At 40.7% G+C, this 21031-nt stretch overlaps 1 protein-coding gene across 2 annotated transcripts in view; it reads left to right on the top strand.

Annotated features, from left to right (window-relative positions):
- LOC124795350 (phosphatidylserine synthase 2-like) overlaps positions 1-21031 on the top strand; it is a 232675-nt gene that overhangs the window by 199556 nt on the left and 12088 nt on the right. The window contains exon 10 of one of the 2 annotated variants that reach the window (XR_007016680.1): positions 19991-20102. Coding sequence is in view for 1 of the 2 variants with exons in the window: in XM_047259338.1 (XP_047115294.1) it covers positions 19991-20101 (111 nt within the window). In the remaining variant the exon portion in view is untranslated. Of the gene's footprint in view, positions 1-19990; positions 20103-21031 lie in introns of those variants that run through there. The other variant, XM_047259338.1, reaches the window with a different exon arrangement.

Raw genomic sequence — 21031 nt, 5'->3', positions numbered from 1 at the left:
GAAAACATCAACAAATTACTCCGCCAGGGATATGACTTTCTCAAGTCAACCCCTGAAATGAGATCATCCCTTGACAAAATTCTCCCCACACCACCCAGAGTTGCCTTTCGTCGCCCCCCTAACCTCCGTAACATCCTTGTTAAACCCTACAATATTCCCAGACTACCTTCTCTACCCAGCGGTTCCTACCCCTGTAACCGACCCCGCTGCAAAACCTGCCCCATGCATCCGCCCACAACCACCTACTCCAGCCCCGCTACTGGTAAAACACACACAATTCAAGGCAGGGCTACGTGTGAAACTACACATGTCATTTATCAACTGACGTGCCTGCACTGCACAGCCTTTTACATCGGCATGACAACAACCAAACTGGCTGAGCGAATGAACGGACACAGACGAACTGTCCGCCTAGGAGATGCCCAATACCCAGTAGCGGAGCATGCCCTCCAGCATAATTCTAGGGACCTAGGAACCTGCTACACCGTATGTGCCATTTGGCTTCTCCCACCCAACACCAGTCCCTCTGAACTGCGGAGATGGGAACTTGCACTCCAACACATCCTTTCATCCCGCCATCCCCCTGGACTGAACCTACGTTAAAGAACCTCACTCCCATTCACTCTTCAGTCTTCTCCTCTTTCCCTTTCCTCTTTAGCCATTCACGCATCTTTTCATCCTACATAGTTGTGTTTATCTTTATACTTTACTTCTGTATGCATCCTCTTTGGTTTGAAGCTGGCACAGTACTTACAGTAGAATATCTTTGGCTTCCCTCTGACAACCATGCCTCCATCCTTGCTACCCTCCCTGTTTACCTTTCCCTGTTGCTTCATAACCTGGGTTGTGAGTAACTGAATCCACTTTCCCTTCTTCCCTTTTTTTCCCCTCTCTCCTCCCTGATGAAGGAACAAAGTTCCGAAAGCTAGGAATGTAAATTTTCAGTTCTGTTTTATGTGTATCTATCGGCTGTACTGAGCTGAGGTAAGTACTGGCCAGCCCCTCTATCTCTTTGTTAGTATTTGTTTCACAATAAAAGAGTTTGTTTGTTTTGGAATATGCAACATGATTATCTGTAATGACAGTGCAGCATGCATTCAGAAAGAATTAAGGAAAAGAACTGCCATTTTGTATTGGTAGTGACAATTTAGGAACATTGGTTGTCTCTGTAAACAGAAAAGTACCAGTCAACCAAGTGTGCCGATGCAACAGAGGATTAGGGGAAGTTTTAAATGCAGACGAAAAAAGACAATGATTTTGCCCACAAGTAGACATTGAATGATGAAGCAACCTTTATTTTCTCTGGAAAGGTTAGTCACCACAATTAGAATATGGGTCACTGAAAATCCTCATTGAATTGGGGCGGACAAATGATATTTGCTGAAGGTTAATGGTTTCTGTGCGCTGTCACAGACAAAGTTGTATGGGCCATTTCTCTTTTATGAGAAGATCGTGATGGGTGCCTCGTACCTTGATAAGTTGCAGTTGTGACTTGTCTCCACAACTGATTACTGATTCTGAGAATTTCATCTTCCAATGAGATGAGGCACTCCCTCATTGGAGCAATGATAGTTGCTACCTAAACGACTAACTTCTGCTTCACTGGACTGGGCGTAGAGGTGGGAACGATGTTTCTCTGTTCCCTTGGTATCCCAGGTCACCAATTTTTTCCTTGAGGGTACATTAAGGAGCATGTTTGCGTACCCCACTGCCAAGAACACTGGAACAGCTCAGAGAATGCATCAATGCTGCTGTGATGACCATTAACAGGTTGTTGCTACATAAGGTATGGAACGAACTATATGTTGTGTGAACAGAGGCGTACTCACACAACATTTGTAGAGTGCAGAATCCAAATTTTATGAGTTTATGGTTCTATTCGTACATCAAATGTATTGTACATGTAATACTTTGGAACATATAGATCTTTGAAAGTGAATGAAGCATTTGTAATAGACGTGTATTTTATCCCTGCTGTATTCAGATTTTCAGAGAGTGTATTCCAGTCAACATTGTCAAAAACTTCCACAAAAACTGCAAAGTGTGTAAACATAGGTTCATCTGTTGTCAACATATCTTCTAAGATAAGTTGTAGGTTATCAGTTTTTCCAGTATTCTATAAATAATTCTTGTCAGTATTTTGCAACCATGACTTAGTAAGCTGATAGTTCAGTAATATTTGTGCTTTGTTTAGCACCTGTCTTCTTTGGGTCAGGACTTATTACATATCCTATGTGTCTGAGGATATTTCACTTGTCTCATATATCTTGTTTACTAGGTAGAAGAGGTCTGTTGAGGTATGTTGTTCCAAGGTCTCAATAATTCTGAGAGAATGTCAGCTACTTGTGGGGCCTTGTTATGACTTACGTCCTTCAGTGGCCTGTCAAATTCTTCTTGCAGTATCATAGCCCAATTCCTCTTCCATTTCCACAATATTGTAAGGGTCAGTAGGCTGTGGCCCTTACGGGTGCAGGGTGATGTAGCATGGAGCACAGCGGTGAGAGTGTGTCAGGTGCCCTGGGCACTAATGAGACATCATTAGCCATGTAGACATTTATTAGTTTTGGTTTTACAGTTGAATTGCTGCACATAGAACTGAAATGTGCTGAAGCATCTACGTTTGCAGTCCCTTGAGGCCGTTGGTAAGGTAATAGTAGCTAACACAACCAGAGCAGCATCATGCAGGGTAGCTAGGCCAACTGGCACCATGCATTACTCATCTGGCAGTGTTGCCCAACAGCTTGTTGACTTCTTTAGGGCACACTCATTGATATGCTCCACTAAACCTCCAACAGCTCTGCACAGGACAATGTTGATGGTTCAGAGTCACATCATGACCACTCCACCAAAGGAAGGCCATGGACATCAGTATCCACTCACCCATAGAAGGGGGGAGGGGGGGGGGGGGTAGCAGCAGATAGCTTGCATCCCTGGTACAGTGACAGGCTAACAGTGCAGTCTCAAAGGTAGTAAGCATCTGCTGAATGCTAGTCAGCACACCGCAGGTACTACATCGAAGCTGGCTCACTGCAGTTGGAACAGAGAAGGTTTTGTGAACCCGAGTACTTGTAGCTGTTTGTCAGAGGCAATTCTTCACTGCACCTCAGTGTCTCAATGCAGCTTTCAGGTCTTCAGCTTGGCATTTTCTGCAGGGTCAGTGGGCTGAGAGGCATTCTTGTGCAAGACATGCATGTTATGGCTCCATGCAGTGCTGTCAGAATGATGTTATCTGCCCTTCAAAGTGAGATCATATTGCTGAATTGGTGATTAAGACGTCTAGCTCAAGTGATGTTTGGCAATGGCCTTGTGTATTGTGTGCCACGACATTTGCAGTATCGACTTTCCTGCTTGTTTGCCATTTTGGTTGCGACACTGCACTCAAGTCTGTCTTGACTTGGCTCAGTGCTGCCTTGTGAAAACTTTAAAATGTTTACATTCGTCCAGTACATTATTATTTCTGTTGTGCAACATAGCGTGGTTTGTTTGTATAGGCTTTCTATATGTTCCTTCAACCTTTCAGCATTCCCACATTTGCTAACACTGGCTTGCCATCTGACTTCTTAATATTCATGTAGTGTCTTCATGCCAATCTCATTTTCAGATATTTGTCTCTGTCATTTCTACTCTTCATTTTTATGCTTTCATCAGTTAAGTTCAAATTATTTCATGCTATCCAAGAACCTCTAATGGGCCTTGTCTCTTCTGTTGTATTCCTGGACATAATTTCAGACAGTTGTTGTCTGATGCTCAATTTGAAACTCTTTATAAACTCTGGTTCTTGTAACTTATCCAAACCCAATCTTCTTACATTCTTACATTTCTGGAATATCTTCAGTTTTAATCAGCAAATCATGACCCATACATAATGGTCAATGGCCACATCTGGCCCTATTTCCATATAATCCATCTGAAACCTTTTGGTTTCTCCAGGTCTCTTCCATTAATATGTACTTCTTTCATAATTTCTATAGCAAGTGTATTTATAACACTGTATTCACCTGACCCAAAGTCTTGTTCCTCCTGCCACCGAACTTCAGTAATTCCCACTATATCTAACTTCAACCTATCCATTTCCCTTTTTAAATTTTCTAACCTACCTGCCTGACTAAGGGATCTGACATTCCACACTCCGATCCATAGAACGCCAGTTTTCTTTCTCCTGATAACGATGTCCTCTTGAGTAGTCCCCGCCCGGAGATCCGAATGGGGGACTATTTTACCTCCAGGGGCAGATGTGGACTCTGACCACAATCTTTTGGTTATGAACTGTAGATTAAAACTGAAGAAACTGCAAAAAGGTGGGAATTTAAAGAGATGGGACCTGGATAAACTGAAAGAACCAGAGGTTGTACAGAGTTTCAGGGAGAGCATAAAGAAACAATTGACAGGAATGCGGGAAAGAAATACAGTAGAAGAAGAATGGGTAGCTCTGAGGGATGAAGTAGTGAAGGCAGCAGAGGACCAAGTAGGTAAAAAGACGAGGGCTAGTAGAAATCCTTGGGTAACAGAAGAGATATTGAATTTAACTGATGAATGGAGAAAATATAAAAACACAGTAAATGAAGCAGGCAAAAAGGAATACAAACATCTCAAAAATGAGTGACAGGAAGTGCAAAATGGCTAAGCAGGGATGGCTAGAGGACAAATGTAAGGATGTAGAGGCTTATCTCACAAGGCGTAAGATAGATACTGCCTACAGGAAAAGACACCTTTGGAGAAAAGAGAACCACTTGCATGAATATCAAGAGCTCAGATGGCAACCCAGTTCCAAGCAAAGAAGGGAAAGCAGAAAGGTGGAAGGATTATATAGAGCGTCTATAGAAGGGTGAGGTACTCGAGGACAATATTATGGTAATGGAGAAGGATGTAGATGAAGATTAAATGGGAGATACGAAACTTCGTGAAGAGTTTGATGGAGCACTGAAAGACCTGAGTCGAAACAAGGCTCCGGGAGTAGACATCATTCCATTGGAACTACTGACAGCCTTGGGAGAGCCAGTCCTGACAAAACTCTACCATCTGGTGAGCAAGATGTATGAGACAGGCGAAATACCCTCAGACTTCAAGAAGAATATAGTAATTCCAATCCCAAAAAAAGCAGGTGTTTACAGATGTGAAAATTACCGAACTATCAGTTTAATAAGTCATAGCTGCAAAATACTAACGTGAATTCTTTACAGGTGAATGGAAAAACTGGTAGAAGCCGACCTCGGTGAAGATCAGTTTGGATTCCGCAGAAATATTGGAACACGTGAGGCAATACTGACCCTACGACTTATCTTGGAAAATAGATTAAGGAAGGGCAAACCTACATTTCTAGCATTTGTAGACTTAGAGAAAGCTTTTGACAATGTTGACTAGAATAATCTCTTTCAATTTCTGAAGGTGGCAGGGGTAAAATACAGGGAGTGAAAGGCTATTTACAATTTGTACAGAAACCAGATGGTAGTATAAGAGTCGAGGGGCATGAAAGGGAAGCAGCGGTTGGGAAGGGAGTGAGACAGGGTTGTAGTCTATCCCCGATGTTATTCAATCTGTGTATTGAGAAAGCACTAAAGGAAACAATAGAAAAATTCAGAGTAGGTATTAAAATCAAAGGAGAAGAAATAAAAACATTGTAATTCTGTCAGAGACAGCAAAGGACTTGGAAGAGCATTTGAACGGAATGGACAGTGTCTTGAAAGGAGGGTATAAGATGAACATCAACAAAAGCAAAATGAGGATAATGGAATGTAGTCGAATTAAGTCAGGTGATGCTGAGGGAATTAGATTAGGAAATGAGACAATTAAAGTAGTAAAGGAGTTTTGCTATTTGGGGAGCAAAATGACTGATGATGGTCGAAGTAGAGAGGATATAAAATGTAGACTGGCAATGGCAAGGAAAGCGTTTCTGAAGAAGAGAAATTTGTTAACATCGAGTATAGATTTAAGTGTCAGGAATTCGTTTCTGAAAGTATTTGTATGGAGTGTAGCCATGTATGGAAGTGAAACATGGACGATAAATAGTTTGGACAAGAAGAGAATAGAAGCTTTTGAAATGTGGTGCTACAGAAGAATGCTGAAGATTAGATGGGTAGATCACATAACTAATGAGGAGGTATTGAATAGAATTGGGGAGAAGAGGAGTTTGTGGCACAACTTGACAAGAAGAAGGGACCGGTTGGTAGGACATGTTCTGAGGCATCAAGGGATAACAAATTTAGCATTGGAGGGCAGCATGGAGGGTAAAAATCGTAGAGGGAGACCAGGAGATGAATATACTAAGCAGATTCAGAAGGATGTAGGTTGCAGTAAGTACTGGGAGATGAAGCAGCTTGCACAGGATAGAGTAGCATGGAGAGCTGCATCAAACCAGTCTCAGGACTGGAGACAACAACAACAACAACATAGCAAGTGCGGAATGATTAAATTGTGCTCTTTGCAAATTTCTGCCACTTGGCTTCTCATTTACGAGGTGTACCGGTATGAAATGAGAATTTTTTTGTGAAGATGAAACACTAATTTTGAATTGAAAAGTAAAAACATTTTATTCAAAGTACTGACCATTGCTTTCTATATATTTCGACCACCTTTCTGGCAATTTGTGGATGCCACGCCAATAGAAATGTTCGTCTTTTGAAGCAAACCAATCAGACACCCAATTTTTTACTTCTTCTTAGGAATCAAAGTGGTCCTCAGTCAATGCGTGTCCCATTGTTGAAAACAAATAGTAGTCAGAAGGGGCCAAGTCTGGTGAATACAGCGGGTGGGGTAGCAGCTCCCAGCCAAGTGTTTTGATTGTATCCTGCTTTGTCTGCATGTGTAGTGTCGTGTAAAAAAATTACTTTGATATGTCTTCTGGCCCATTCTGGTCTTTTTTCGGTCAATGTATAGCTCAAATCAATCATTTGTTGTCTGTAGCGATTAGTATTCACAGTTTCACTGAGTTTTAGAAGCTCATGATACACCACACCTTTCTGATCCCACCAAACACAGAGCATTGTCTTCTTGCCGAATCGATCTGGTTTTGCAGTCGATGTTGATGGTTGTCCCACATTAACCCATGATTTATCCCGTTTAGGATTCTTAAAATAAATCCATTTTTCATCACCAGTAACAATTTGATGCAAAATTGATTTTCTTTCATGTCTTTGAAGCAAAATTTGACAAATGGTTTTTCAGTTTTCCATCTGTCTTTCATTCAATTCATGTGGCACCCATTTTCCACACTTTTGGATCTTTCCCATAGCTTTCAAATGGTCAGAAATTGTTTGTTGTGCAACATTTAGCATTGCTGCCATTTGCTTCTGACTCAAAGTATCATCTTCATCCAATATTGCTCACAATTCGGCGTCTTCGAACTTTTATGGTGGTCTTCCACGTTAATCATTTCTTACATCAAAATCATTATTTCTGAAAAGTTGAAACCATCTGTTGCATGTTGCTCCTGATAGAGCATGATCACCATATGCCTCGACAAGCATTTGATGCGACTCTACAGCCCTTTTTTTATTTTCAAATGAAAACAAAAAATTAATGCTTTCCACAAATCATCACTTTCTGGTACAAAATTCAACATTGTTAACACGATGGAAACATATGATGTTCCATGACTTGATGTATACTAAATATCTTTGACAGATGTCATACCAACCAAACAAAAAATATTAAGCCTCGTTCTCAACAAATGTTTCCTATCGACACTTTGTATCTTAACGCTCATTTCGTACTGGTACACCTGCTAATTAATTTCTCCATGTTCTGCTACTACACTGACGTGACAAAACTCATGGAATAGTGATATGCACATTTAAAGATGATGGTGGTATTGTGTATACAAGGTATAAAAGGGCAGTGCATCGACAGAACTGTCATTTGTACTCAGGTGAATCATGTGAAAGGTTTTCGAAGTGGTTATGGCCTGATGACGGGAGTTAACAGACTTTGAATGTGTAAATGGTAGTTGGAACTTGGGGCATGGGACATTCCATTTTGGAAATCATTAGGGAATTCAATATTCAAAGATCCACAGTGTCAAGACTGTGCCGAGAATACCAAATTTCAGGCATTAACTTCCACCACTGGTGGCACAGTGGCCAACTGCCTTCACTTAATGACCAAAAGCAGTGGTGTTTGTGTAGAGTTGTCAGTGCTAACAGAGAGGCAACACTACATTAAATAGCTGCAGTAATCAGTGTAGGCTATATGACAAACATATCCATTAGGACAGTGTAGTGCAATGTGGCGTTAATGGATTATGGCAGAAGACAACCGACGCGAGTGTCTTTGCTAACAGCACAACGTCACCTGCAGGGCCTCCCCTGGACTCATGAGCATATCAGTTGGACCCTAAATGACTGGAAAACCATGGCCAGGTCAGAGTCCTGATTTCAGTTGGTAAGAGCTGTGGTAGGGTTTGAGTGTGTTGCAGCCCCACAAAGCCATGTCAACAAGACACCGTGCAAGCTGGTGGCAGCTTCATAATGATGTGGACTGTCCTTGCATGGAATGGATTGGACCCTCTAGTCCAACTGAACTGGTCATTGACTGTAAATGGTTATCCTCGGCTACTTGGAGACAACTTGCGACCATTCCTGGACTTTTCATGTTCCCAGACAATGATGGAATTTTTACGGATGACAGAGTGCCATGCCATTAGGCCACAATTGTGTGCAGCTGGTTTGAAGAACATTCTGGACAATTCAGGTGAATGATTTGGCCTCCCAAATTGCCTGACATGAATCCCATCGAACATTTATGGAACATAATCGAAAGATCAGTGCATGCACAAAATCCTCCACCCACAACAATTTCATAAGTATGGATGGCTGTAGAAGCAGCACGGCTCAGTATTTCTGCAGGGGACTTCGAGCCATTGTTAGAGTTCATGGCACATCAAGTTACTGCACTGTGCCAGGCAAAAAGAAGTCCAACACGATATAGGAGGTATCCCATGACTTTTGTCACCTCTGTGGTTTTTTTTCTGTCTCTTCCTTTTCCTATTGTCAGATACTAGTCCCCTGTCACAATTAAGTTTTCATCTCCCTTAACTGTCTTAATCAGTTATTTTTTTGCGTCATACTTTTTCAGTCTCTTCTTCATCTGTTGAACAAGTTGGAATATAAACTTTTACTACTGTAATGGGCATTGGCTGTGCGTCTGTCTTTTCCACTATAATGTGTTCACTATGCTGTTCACAGGAGCTCACCCATATTCTAGTTTTCTATTCAGTATCTTGCTTTTCTCATATGACATCTCTTCAAGATAGTGAAGTAGATGCAGATTTCTTAATTTCCAAAAACCTCGACGCAGTACCACACCTATGCTTGTTATCAAAAGTACAGTTGTGTAGGATATCAAGAGAAATTTGTGGCTGGAATGAGGATTTCTCATTGTCAAGGACACAGCGCTGTTACCTTGGGTGGACAGTCATCAACACAGATAGCAGTAACTTCAGGTGAAGTATGCCACGACCCTTGCTGTACATATTGAATATTAATGACATAGCAGTGATTATTAATGGTACCAGCAAATTTTTTGCAGATGATGTAGTTGTCTTGAGTGAATTACTGTTTGAAAAACCTTGGTATTATTTCAAAATGATGCAGATATTGACAGAGTGTATTAAATTTTCAGAAGTATAAAATTGTGCACTTCACAAAATGAAAAAATATAGTACCCTTTGAATACAATATCATTGAGTTCCAACTGGAATCTGTCAGCTCACACAAATACCTGAGTATAAAAATTTGAAGGATTTTGGACTGGAATGATCTCATAGGCTCAGCTCTAAGCAAAGTAGTTGGCAGGCTTTAGTTCATTAGTACGATACTTGGAAAATGCAATCAGTCCATGAAAGAGATAGCTTTGAAAACACTCATGTGACCAATCCAAGAATATTCTCAGCTGTGTGTGACCTGTAACAAATAGGACTAATGGGGGCTATCAAGCATATACAAAGAATAGCAGTTTGAATGGTGAGAGATTTGTCTGACCCATGGAGAGCATCTAGGTGATGATGAAAGAACTGAGCTAGCAGACACATCTAGGTAGATGGAGATTATCTCATGAAAGGACTAGCTTTAAGTGAGCCCTTCCTAGCTGCCCTCTACACTACCTGACACCATCCTATAGTCGAATGGAATAAATCAGCTGCCAAAATGCCACAAAATTGCAAAGTGTCTTCCAGAGCATAAATGTAGATGTAGGAGCATATTTTTGCATCTTCTTGTATTTGTTCGACCTTGGAACTGTTGTAAATCAGAATCATAATTTTCAGCTGACAGCCTGTTCCATTTCGTATAATGTTTCACTCTGCTTTTTATTTTTTATTTATTTATTTTGCTACTTAATCGTTATTACCTATTCACTGGACAGGTGTTTTAAGTTCCTTGTAGATTTTGACATATTTTTATGTACTTACCCTGGGAGAGGGAAGGGGAAATATATTTCATGTACCATATCACAAATATTTTCCTTCTGTAGGGAATTTTAATGCTTGTTTTAATCCAGAGCTTTGATTTAAATGTTATTGATTTAATGTTTGTTAATTTGAAAGGAAAAGCAGTATGGAAGGATTAGAGGAATCAGCTCAAGGCAGATTCCATTTTTTATTTTTGTCATCTCATCAACCCACCCCCATCTTTGTAAAAACAGCTCTTCTTTATTTATTTAGTACTAACTTATTTCCATGTGTTACGTGGCTATTTATTTATTTATTGCAATCTCTTTTCAATCTGGAAAAAAATATATCTTATTTATTGTCCAACATCAAAGTAATAAATATTTCAGAGTAACAGTATTATGAAAAGGAAAGTTGTTACTCCTCATATGGCAGACATGCTGAGTCACAGATAATCACACAAAAAAAGACTGTCACAAATAAGCTTTTGGCCAGCAAAGTGCTCAGGTGAGCCTCATCTGGTTCAGGTTCATTGATGACATCTTTGCGATCTGGATTGAGGGTGAGGACATCCTATCCATGTTCCTCCAGAACCTCAGCAGTTTCTCACCCATTTGCTTCACCTGGTCCTGCTTAATCCAACAAGCCACCTTCCTAGATGTTGACCTCCACTTCAAAGATGTCTATATCAGTACATCCATCCATATCAAAACCACAAACCACCAGGAATACCTCCACTTTGATAGTTACCAACCATTCCATTCCAAGAAGTGCCTTCCATACAGCATAGCCACCTGTGGTTAACGCATCTGCAGTGATGAGCAGTCCCTCTCGAACTACACCGGGGATTTCACTGAAGCCGTCACAGACCATAATTATCCTCCCAACCATATACTAAAACAAATCTCATGTACCTTATCTATCCCTCTCCCACAACCTCCCAAAGTCTCCTGTCCAGTTTCTGAGGAACATTCTCTTCGTAACTTAGTACCTCCCTGGACTTGAACAACTGAATTACATTCTCCGCCAGGGCTTCGACTACCTCTCGTCGTGCCCTGAAATGAGAAATGCCCTGCCCACTTTCCTTCCCACCTCTCCCACAGCGATATTCTGCCATCCACTGAACCTACACAATATACTCATCCACCCTTACGCAACCCCTGCTCCCCACCCCTTATCTCATGGCTCATATCCTTGTAATAGACCTAGATGCAAGACATTGCAAGCTAACATCCCATAGATGTTCGAGCTTGCATGCGGTTCCTCTTCATCAGAATGTCTTGGCTCACACATGTCTATGGGTTGAACCACACATGTTGCCGTAAATTAGACACTTGTGATCCTTTGGTTAAAATGTCTGGCTGATGGCAAGTTTGCGAAATACACAGTTAATATAACATATAATAACTGTAATAATATTATCGGGAACTAAATTAACAACCCATAAATGATGTAGGCCACACAGTTCCGATTTGGTTAGAATAATGTTTATTCAGAAAGAAAACTAATAGCTAAAGTGGTCGTATTTAGAATTACTATTACACTCGAGTGCATATCCATTTGACACAGTTCGGTCATTCACATTCTCGTCACAGAACAAGTCCAATACTCCACCTCGATATTTACACGAAAAGTTAGAATTCACACCAGGCACGCGGGTGCTCACTGCTCAGAGATACCACACAATGCAAAATTTTCTAAGTCGTTCCACTTCCTAATTGCCTAAAGACTGACTGTCCGCTTTCACGTCTCAATCCGAACTGTACCCTTTGGTGTCTTGATCAGAACTGCCCTCTGCCTGTCTCCCACCATGTTTCCTGCACACCAAACATCTTAGCTCAACTGACTAGTGCAGTTCCCTTTCCTGAAGCCGTCCATCTGATTCGCTACAGCTTATTCTACATTACTTTACATTTTATATAATAGAAGGAAACATTCCACGTGGGCTTTACATTTTAACGTGTTTAAATAATAAAAGCTTTACCACTTCCACATTCTAAATAAAGTAACAATAATATCTATTACATAATAAATGTTAAATTCTTTTACATACAGCCAATACAGTTTCCTTCTCAACTTTGAATGTCACGGCCAGTAGCCTTGCACCAATGTGCTTTCTGATAAATAAATAAATAAAGAACAAAAGTAACTATTATGCACTAAACCCTACAACAAATATTCTATTACCCAATGATTCAACAAGGTGTCATGCTGTCATCGTTCATTGTGTTTTGTGTGGAGGAAATGATGATCTGATGCTTAACTGAAAATACTGATAATTTAATTTTTCTATATCTTTTAAACAAATAAAGTTACAGAATTGATATTTACAACAATGACGTGCTTCTATATGAATTGTCGATTGTTAAGATCAACCAAAATGTTCAGAATTCAGCATTCAAGTCTTTGTTACACAACTTGCTAATTTCACTTGAACAGTAAATTCTAAACTATTATAGATATATATGCTACGTCTCCTTGGCCACAAAAGCCTTCTACTGGGTTTCCCTATGACATAGGTTCTTGTCTGTCTCACTCGCACACTACAGCACTTAGGCATCAATAGACAACAGATGCCTGTGAGTTTCCCCTCTCTTGGTGACTCTGCCCCCTTTGTGGCATCCGGCCCTGGACGACAGGGTTCGTTTCACAATTCCTGAAGGCTGACTCTTTCGGCCATATACTTAAATGAGAGTGAAATACTCGTGAACTTGCAACCTGTCCCATACACCTTCCCAACATCACTTACTCCAGTCCGGTCACAAACATCACCTATCCCGTCAAACATAGGGCTACCTGTGAAACCAGTTTGGTGATGTACAAGCTAAGCTGCAACCACTGTGCTGCATTCTATGTGGGAATGACAGCCATCAAGCTGTCTGTCCGCATGAATGGCCACCAACAAACTGTTGCCAAGAAACAAGTAGACCACCCTGTTGCTGAGCGTGCTGACCAACATGATATCCTTCATTTCAATGATTGCTTCACAGCCTGTGCCATATGAATCCTTCCCAGCAACACCAGCTTTCCTGAATTGCGCAGGTGGGAACTTTCCCTGCAATATATCCTATGTTCCCATAACCCTCCTGGGTCATTGTCCTCGCCCATCCAGCCTCTTCCCTGTTCCCAATGCAGCACTACACAGCCATCATTCCAACATCGCACCTATCCGTCTAACCTCCCTACTGCACGTACCTGCCCTACCTTGCACCCTCTTTGTCCCTGCGCGCTCCCCAACAGCACTTCAATGTCCCCCACCCCTCCTCTATTATCCTTCCCACTCTCCGCCCCAGCCTCCTCTTCACCGCCACCCTGTCACCACTCCCATCATGCACTGATGCTGCTGCTCAAACTGTAGCTTCAGTTGCCAGAAACTGCGGTCGTGCGTGTGAGTTGCGTTTGCGCGCGCACGTGCGTGTGTGCGCGTGTGTGTGTGTGTGTGTGTGTGTGTGGGTGTGTGTGTGTGTGTGTGTGTGTGGTGTCTATTTTTGACGAAGGCCTTGCTGGCCGAAAGCTTTTTGTGACAGTCTTTTTGTTGTGCCTATCTGTGACTTAGCATATCCACCATATGGTGCGTAGAAAATTCCCTTTTCATAATATTGTTACACTCCATCCTGGATTTTCCATTGTTTGATATTTCAGAAGTAGACATACAGTATATAAATTAAGAAGGAAAAACACTTTCATATTCACTATAAAAATAATTTGACACATATGTCGTCAAGGCTATCATTAGTTAGTCCATTGACCCCAAAAAGTGTAAATTTGACACTAATATGTGTTCATTTTTTCCATTTTCTTGCCCACCCACTATTGCAGCTAGATGTAAAACGTCATTGGGACTTTCACGCTTCTATATAGTCTGTCTTTGTGAGTGCTAGGTATGACCTACCACTTATCCTCCAAAATTAATGGTCAGTGCTAAACTGTGGCCAAGAGAAGAGTTGACTAACCAATGGTGGAACCTGTTGCTCTGTCTTCTGGATTCCCCATCCCCCACCCTCTCTTTCCTCTCATATAGTAGCTTCCGTGATTATGACGATGCACATCATCATTTTGTCATTACAACACAGCCTTCGATTCTGACATCCTCCCAGTTTTAATATTCGCCAACCCCTGACCCACACCCACCCTTACTGCAGTCTCCACATCACTCCATTAATCAATAATGACCCTTTTTACCTATGTGTAGTCGACTTCATTCTCTGTTGTTTTACTTTTACCCCCTCCCTTCCAGTTATCTCCTTCGCTTCATTGTGGACTACACTCGATTTCCTTTACCTGCACCAACATGGACTTACTTGAGCCTCATTCCTATCCCATTCACTTGGTGTCCCTCCCTTCCAGCTGTCAGCCTCCCTGTCCTCAACCTTTTTCTGCTCCCCACCACTCCCTTCCCATGACCTCTCTATCTCATTGCCTCTCTCAGCTACTGTACCTGACACGACCGCTCACCACATTCATGCGTAAATGCTGGGACAGGGTGGTTGGCCATGACAATGTAGTCTCGTGTGTGTGTGTGTGTGTGTGTGTGTGTGTCTTTACAAAATAACAACAAATATGCTAATGTACCTGTCACAGATTACAAATGAAACTGCCCTTGTGGATGTGAAGTCGGTCAAAAAACCCTAAATCTTAAGCATATTTCCATTTAAAAGGTTATAAAACTTGTTGCCAAACATTAAATGTTCGATACGCTTAGATGCATATGATAATTCTTACGCTATTGTAGCCACGCTTCATTAATTTAAAAAATAAAAGAAAAGAAAATAAAGAACATTTTACAGTACTTATTTACAGTGGCCACATTACTACGAAATTTGTACAACAGTCAGAGTGTATGTAATATTCATATTATGTGATATTATTAATACCATACACACGTCAACTGGTTCTGCTAAGAAATTCATTAATGGAGTAGGAGGAGTTGACCACCAATAAATCCTTTAAACTCTTCTCAATCTGGATGTTGTTATCAGCTAAACTTTTTATGGCTTCTGGCATGTTACTGAAAATGTGTATTGGTGAATAGTGGACACCTCTCTGAACTACAGTAAGTGGCTTTAAATCTTTGTGAAAGTTATTCTTATTTCTAGTAATGATGCGCAAAACTGACCTGTTGGTTTGGAGGGGGGGGGGGGGGGGGGGGGGGGTAGGAAAAATTACAAGTTTCCTTAAGGAATAAATATATTATAAAGCAGCAGTTAGTATCCCCAGTCCCTCAAACAACCTCTGGAGAACATTCTGGATTTCACGCCACAAATAATTCATATTTCACATTTTTGGGTTCGTAAAACTTTTGCTTGGCTTCATGAGTTACCCCAGAAGATAATCCCGTATCATATTATGGAATGAAAGTAAGCATAGTAAGCTAGCTTTTTTATTTTTATATCACGTCTGACAGCATTCGCCTAGCACATAGAGATTTGTTTAGGTGCTTCAGCAGTTCTGTGGAATGCTCCTTCCAGTTAAATTTATTATCAAGCTTTAATCCCAAGAATATAACAACACTGTCAACTTCTTCTATCTGCTTATCATCATATTTTAGGCATATACTAGTAGGACACCTTTTACAAAGTTCTGAACTGCATATAGTACATTATTTCAATGTTTAGTGACAGAACTGACCAATGGAAATTTCATTAGGTGACCTTTTTAAGGCCATACATGATTTTTTATTCATTGCAATGTTTATATCATCTGCAAACAAAATAAACTTTCAATCTGGCAATGTTAAAGATGAAAGGTCATTTATGTACACTGGAAAAAGTGAGAGCCCTAAGATGGAACTTGGGGGAAACCACATGTTGGTGGTTCCCAGTTTGATGATGCCTGATAGTTTAATACACGTCTCTTTCCTATTGGCACCCTTTGTTTTCTGTCAGAGATACAGGATTTGAACAATTTTGCAGCATTTCCTCTTACACCGTAATATTCTAAGTTACTTAAAAGTTTATTATGATTTACTCAGTTAAATGCTTTTGACAGATCACAAAATATACCAGTAGCCTGTAATTTATTGTCTAATGGATTAAATACATTCTCACTGTACGTGTAGATAGGCTTCTCAATATCAGAACCTTTTAGAAATCCAAATTGTGACTTGACTAATATTTTATTTGTGGTCAGATGATTAAAAAGATGACTGTATAATATCTTTTCTGAAATTGTTGAGAATGGGGCCAAAAGTGAAATTGGACAGAAGTTTGGTGGTATTTCTTTATCTCCTTTCTTGTACAGAGGCTTAACTTCAGCATACGTCAACCATTCAGGAAATGTTCCTCTGATAAAAGACAGGTTTCACAAATAATTTAAAATGTCACTAAACTCAGAAGCACACTGGTTAATCAGTTATATTATCATAGATACTACATTTTTTTTATATTTTAAGGATTTTACGGTGGACATTACTTTTAGTGGTGGTGTGAGGGTCATACTCATATTATTGTAGTTATTTGTAGTGACTGGTCTAGGACATTCCATGGCAGCATATACTGAACATGACAACCCCATCTTGTCATAACAGCTATGAAGTGCTTATTGAAAAGTTCAGCAACACTGCACACATCTGTTACCTGTGTATCATTTACTCATGTATGTTGTGAATATTGTTTCGTGAAATTACTACTGATGTCTCATGAGGTGGTTGCTAGGAATGTCTCATACCCATAGTATTCCTCTGTACATTTCAAGTTCGGCTAGATTTTCTCCTAGCACGCCACAGCTGTGCTGGAGCACTCACTCATACACATCCCCATCCCCATATATTTGAAGATTAGATTAGATTCAGTTTTCGTTTCATAGACACAGAAAATTAGATGATTCTCGTGGGTGTGGAACTTGTCAGAAAATATAACAGAAAAAACATAAAGTATTAGAGTATGATACTACCCTGATCATTTGTCATGATATTGTCAAAATATGTGAATACATAACAGTAAACTGGAATTACTAATATTTACAGAATTAATACATTGTCAGAATGAAATGTAGTTATGCACTTTTAATAAATTTATCACGCAGAAAATACCTAATCTTGACTGTTATGACCAAAAGCTGTTGGAATTGAAATCTAACAGACATCTTTACTTAAGCTGGTCTAACCGTCCCTGCTAAGATGTTTGTCTATAGAAAGAGTAGGAGTTGCCGTCCTAACGATCTTTCAAACTCTATTTATACCTTGCTTTATCTGAACCCAAGTTCTTAAAAGTTGCTGGCAATTTATTGAAAATGTGTATTCCTGAATATTGGACCCCTTCTTGGGCCAAGGTGAGTGATTTTAGGTTTTTATGCTGACTATTCTTGTTCCTAGTATTGATACTATGCATTGAGCTATTGGTTGGAAATAGAGGTATATTACTTGCAACAAATTTCATTAAGGAATAAATATACTGAGAAGCAGTGGTTAGAATACAAATTTCCTTGAACAGGTTTCTACATGATGATATTGAATTTACATGCCTTTGCACGCAAAAAACTTTTGCTCGGTTTGATGAGTTACCCAGAATATGATCTCGTATAACATAATAGAATGAAAGTAAGCAAAATACACAAGTTTTTTATATTTATATCTTCTACATTTGGCATAATTCTCACTGCAAATACCCACTTGTTTAGGTGCCACAGCAATGCTTTGGTATGTCCTTCCCACCCGAATTTATTATCAAGTTGTAATCCCAGAAATTTAACACTGTCAACCTCTTTGATCTGCATGTCTTCATATGTTATACACATGCTGCAAGGAAATCTCTTACAGGTTCTGAACTGCATTAATTAGTCTTTTCAAAGTTTAATGGTGGTGAATTAGCTGTAAACCATTTGTTAATGTCAGTGAAAATTTGATTAGTAGCTATTTCTAAATCTGTACTTGACTTGCTACTTTTTGCAATGTTTGTATCAGCTACAAACAAAACATACTTAACATCTCACAATGTAAAGCACGAGAGGTCATTAATGTACGTAAGAAAAAGCAAGAGATCCAAGATGGAACCTTAAGGAATACCGAATACAATTAATTCCCGTTAGATGAAGACTGACTGCTTTACTGACACAGGTAATTTGCAATGACACCCTATGTTCCTGTCAGTTAGATAAGACTCAAACCATTTTGCAGCATTGCCAGTGACATCGTAATATTCTAATTTACTTAAGAGAATGCTGTGGTTCACAAGTCAAATGCTTTTGACAGAACATAGGAAATGCCATTAGCCTTAGCCTCTAATTTATTATCTAATAAATTAAGTACATTCTCACAGTAAGTGTAAATAGCTTTCTCTATATCAGAACTCTTAAGAAACCCAAACTGTGGCTTGTATAATGTATTATTTGCAGTCAGATGCTTAAGGAGACACTTGAACATGACCTTCTCATATATTTTTGAAAAAGGCAGCAAAAGTGAAATTGGTGGTAACTCTTTATCCCCCTTCTTGTAAGAGCCTTATCTTCAGCATATTTTTGCCAGTCTGGAATGTTCCACTGATAAGAAACTGATTACGCAAACACAGAGCTTCAGATTTTTAATGAAGAGGTTAAAATTTTGTGAAGGTGATCTGTATATGCTTACTGTTATAAAGGACTTACTGTGAAATACTACTTCTGTTGCACAAGCGTCTAAGTGGTGCTCTGAGCAAAATTTATTAATATCAATATTCTTTAAATCAAAAGAGTCTCTGGCAAATGTTCGTGAAAGTGATGAAATGAAGCAGCAATTACATTAATGTCAACAAATTCAGTAGTAGTTACCTCCTATGTTCTTACCTTGATGGAGATAGAATAATTAAATGAAATTTCTATATTACATGTAAATATTACTTACTTATGATTATCCTCCTTGCAGCTCTCAGATGCATTCAGCTTCAGAGAGTTGTCAGTTGTGACCAATGCTTAAAACAAAAATAACAGATGATGATGATTGGTTACTTCCTTATTTGACCCCCCTCTGTAACCAAATGCTTAGTGTTGCGGTCTGTAGTGTGGAAGTACCTGAGTTTGATTCATGGTACCACAACAGATTTTTTTTCTGAGGCAAGGCGGTTTGGTACAGGGTCCATTCAGCCCTTGCGAGGCCAAATGAGGAACTGGATGAATCTACAAGCCTTGTAGGCAATAGTCAGGCCTGAGGCCTAATTCTTGAGCGATGTTTACTGTTTATGTCATTATTTCATAGCATTCCACCATTACACTATTTATTAGCTCTGATAAACTTTTAAAATTGTAGTTTCTCATATCCCACAATAGCTTGTTAATTTAATTTAATTTAATTCCATCATTGGTCCTGATGACTATCTGTTACTTAAAAATATGTCTTATATTGCTTTATTTTGAATAAATATTGAACTGACATTTCTGCCAAGATGGTGTGCTTTGCAAAGCAAATTAGGTACAGGCGGACCATGTCGTACAGATTAAGCAGTCTAATACGGAATTTTAGCCTTTCTTTGTGCTCATCACAAAGCAAAATAATTTGTAAAGAAATATTCTGAAGTTATCTGGTGATGACATTGTCATGATGATGTTGAAGCATCAGTAAACAATTAATTTGACCATCCATAGCTTATAATAATCATAGAGATATTTTCTAATAGAAATTTTTTAAATTTTATTTTTCAGTGATTGTACTAAGATTGGGAGGCAATCGTGGATAACATTGGCTATTGTGTCAACAGAATTCCTTACTGTTGCCAGATTTGATTGGGACACTATTACCATACCCATTCCAAGGTAAGTGTTTAGTAGCAATACATTGCTCGCTATTTTAAATTTATAACTATTTGACACGAGAATATTATAGCATTGCAATAAATGGAGAAGTGAACTGACCACATGGGCAAGCCTAGAGAGAGAGAGAGAGAGAGAGAGAGAGAGAGAGAGAGAGGGGGGGGGGGGGTGAGTGAAATATCTCTCTCTTTCTCTCTCCCTCCCCCCTCCCTCCCTCCCTCCCCCCTCTCTCTCCCTCCCTCCCCCCTCTCTCTCCCTCCCTCCCCCCTCTCTCTCCCTCCCTCCCCCCTCTCTCTCCCTCCATCCCCCCTCTCTCTCCCTCCCTCCCTCCCTCCCCTCCTCTCCCTCCCTTTCCCCCTCTCCCTCCCTTTCCCCCTCTCCCTCCCCTTTCCCCCCTCTCCCTCCCTTTCCCCCTCTCCCTCCCTTTCCCCCTCTCCCTCCCTCCCTCCCTCTCTCTCCCTCCCTCCCTCTCTCTCTCTCTCTCTCTCTCTCTCTCCTCTCTCTCTCTCTCCCTCTCTCCCTCTCTCCCTCCCTCCCTCCCTCCCTCCCTCCCTCCCTCCCTCCCTCCCTCTCTCTCTCTCTCTCTCTCCCTCCCTCTCTCTCTCTCTCCCTCCCTCTCTCTCTCTCTCCCTCCCTCTCTTCCCCTCCCCGCCCCTCCCCTCCCCTGCCCTCCTCTCTCTCTCTCTCTCTCTCTCTCTCTCTCTCTCTCTCTCTCTCTCTCTCCCCTCCCTCCCCCCCTCCCCCCTCTCTCCCCCCCCCTCCCTCCCACCCCCCTCCCCCTCTCTCCCCCTCCCCCTCTCTCTCCCCCTCCCTCCCGCCTCCCCCTCTCTCTCCCCCCTCCCTCCCACCGCCCTCCCCCTCTCTCCCCCTCCCCCTCTCTCTCCCCCTCCCTTGCTCTCCCCCCTCCCCCTGTCCTCCCCTCTCTCTCTCCCC

Source organism: Schistocerca piceifrons, chromosome 4, assembly GCF_021461385.2.
Source record: "Schistocerca piceifrons isolate TAMUIC-IGC-003096 chromosome 4, iqSchPice1.1, whole genome shotgun sequence".
Lineage (NCBI taxonomy): Eukaryota > Metazoa > Arthropoda > Insecta > Orthoptera > Acrididae > Schistocerca > Schistocerca piceifrons.
This window is presented reverse-complemented; position numbering and strand designations above follow the sequence as displayed.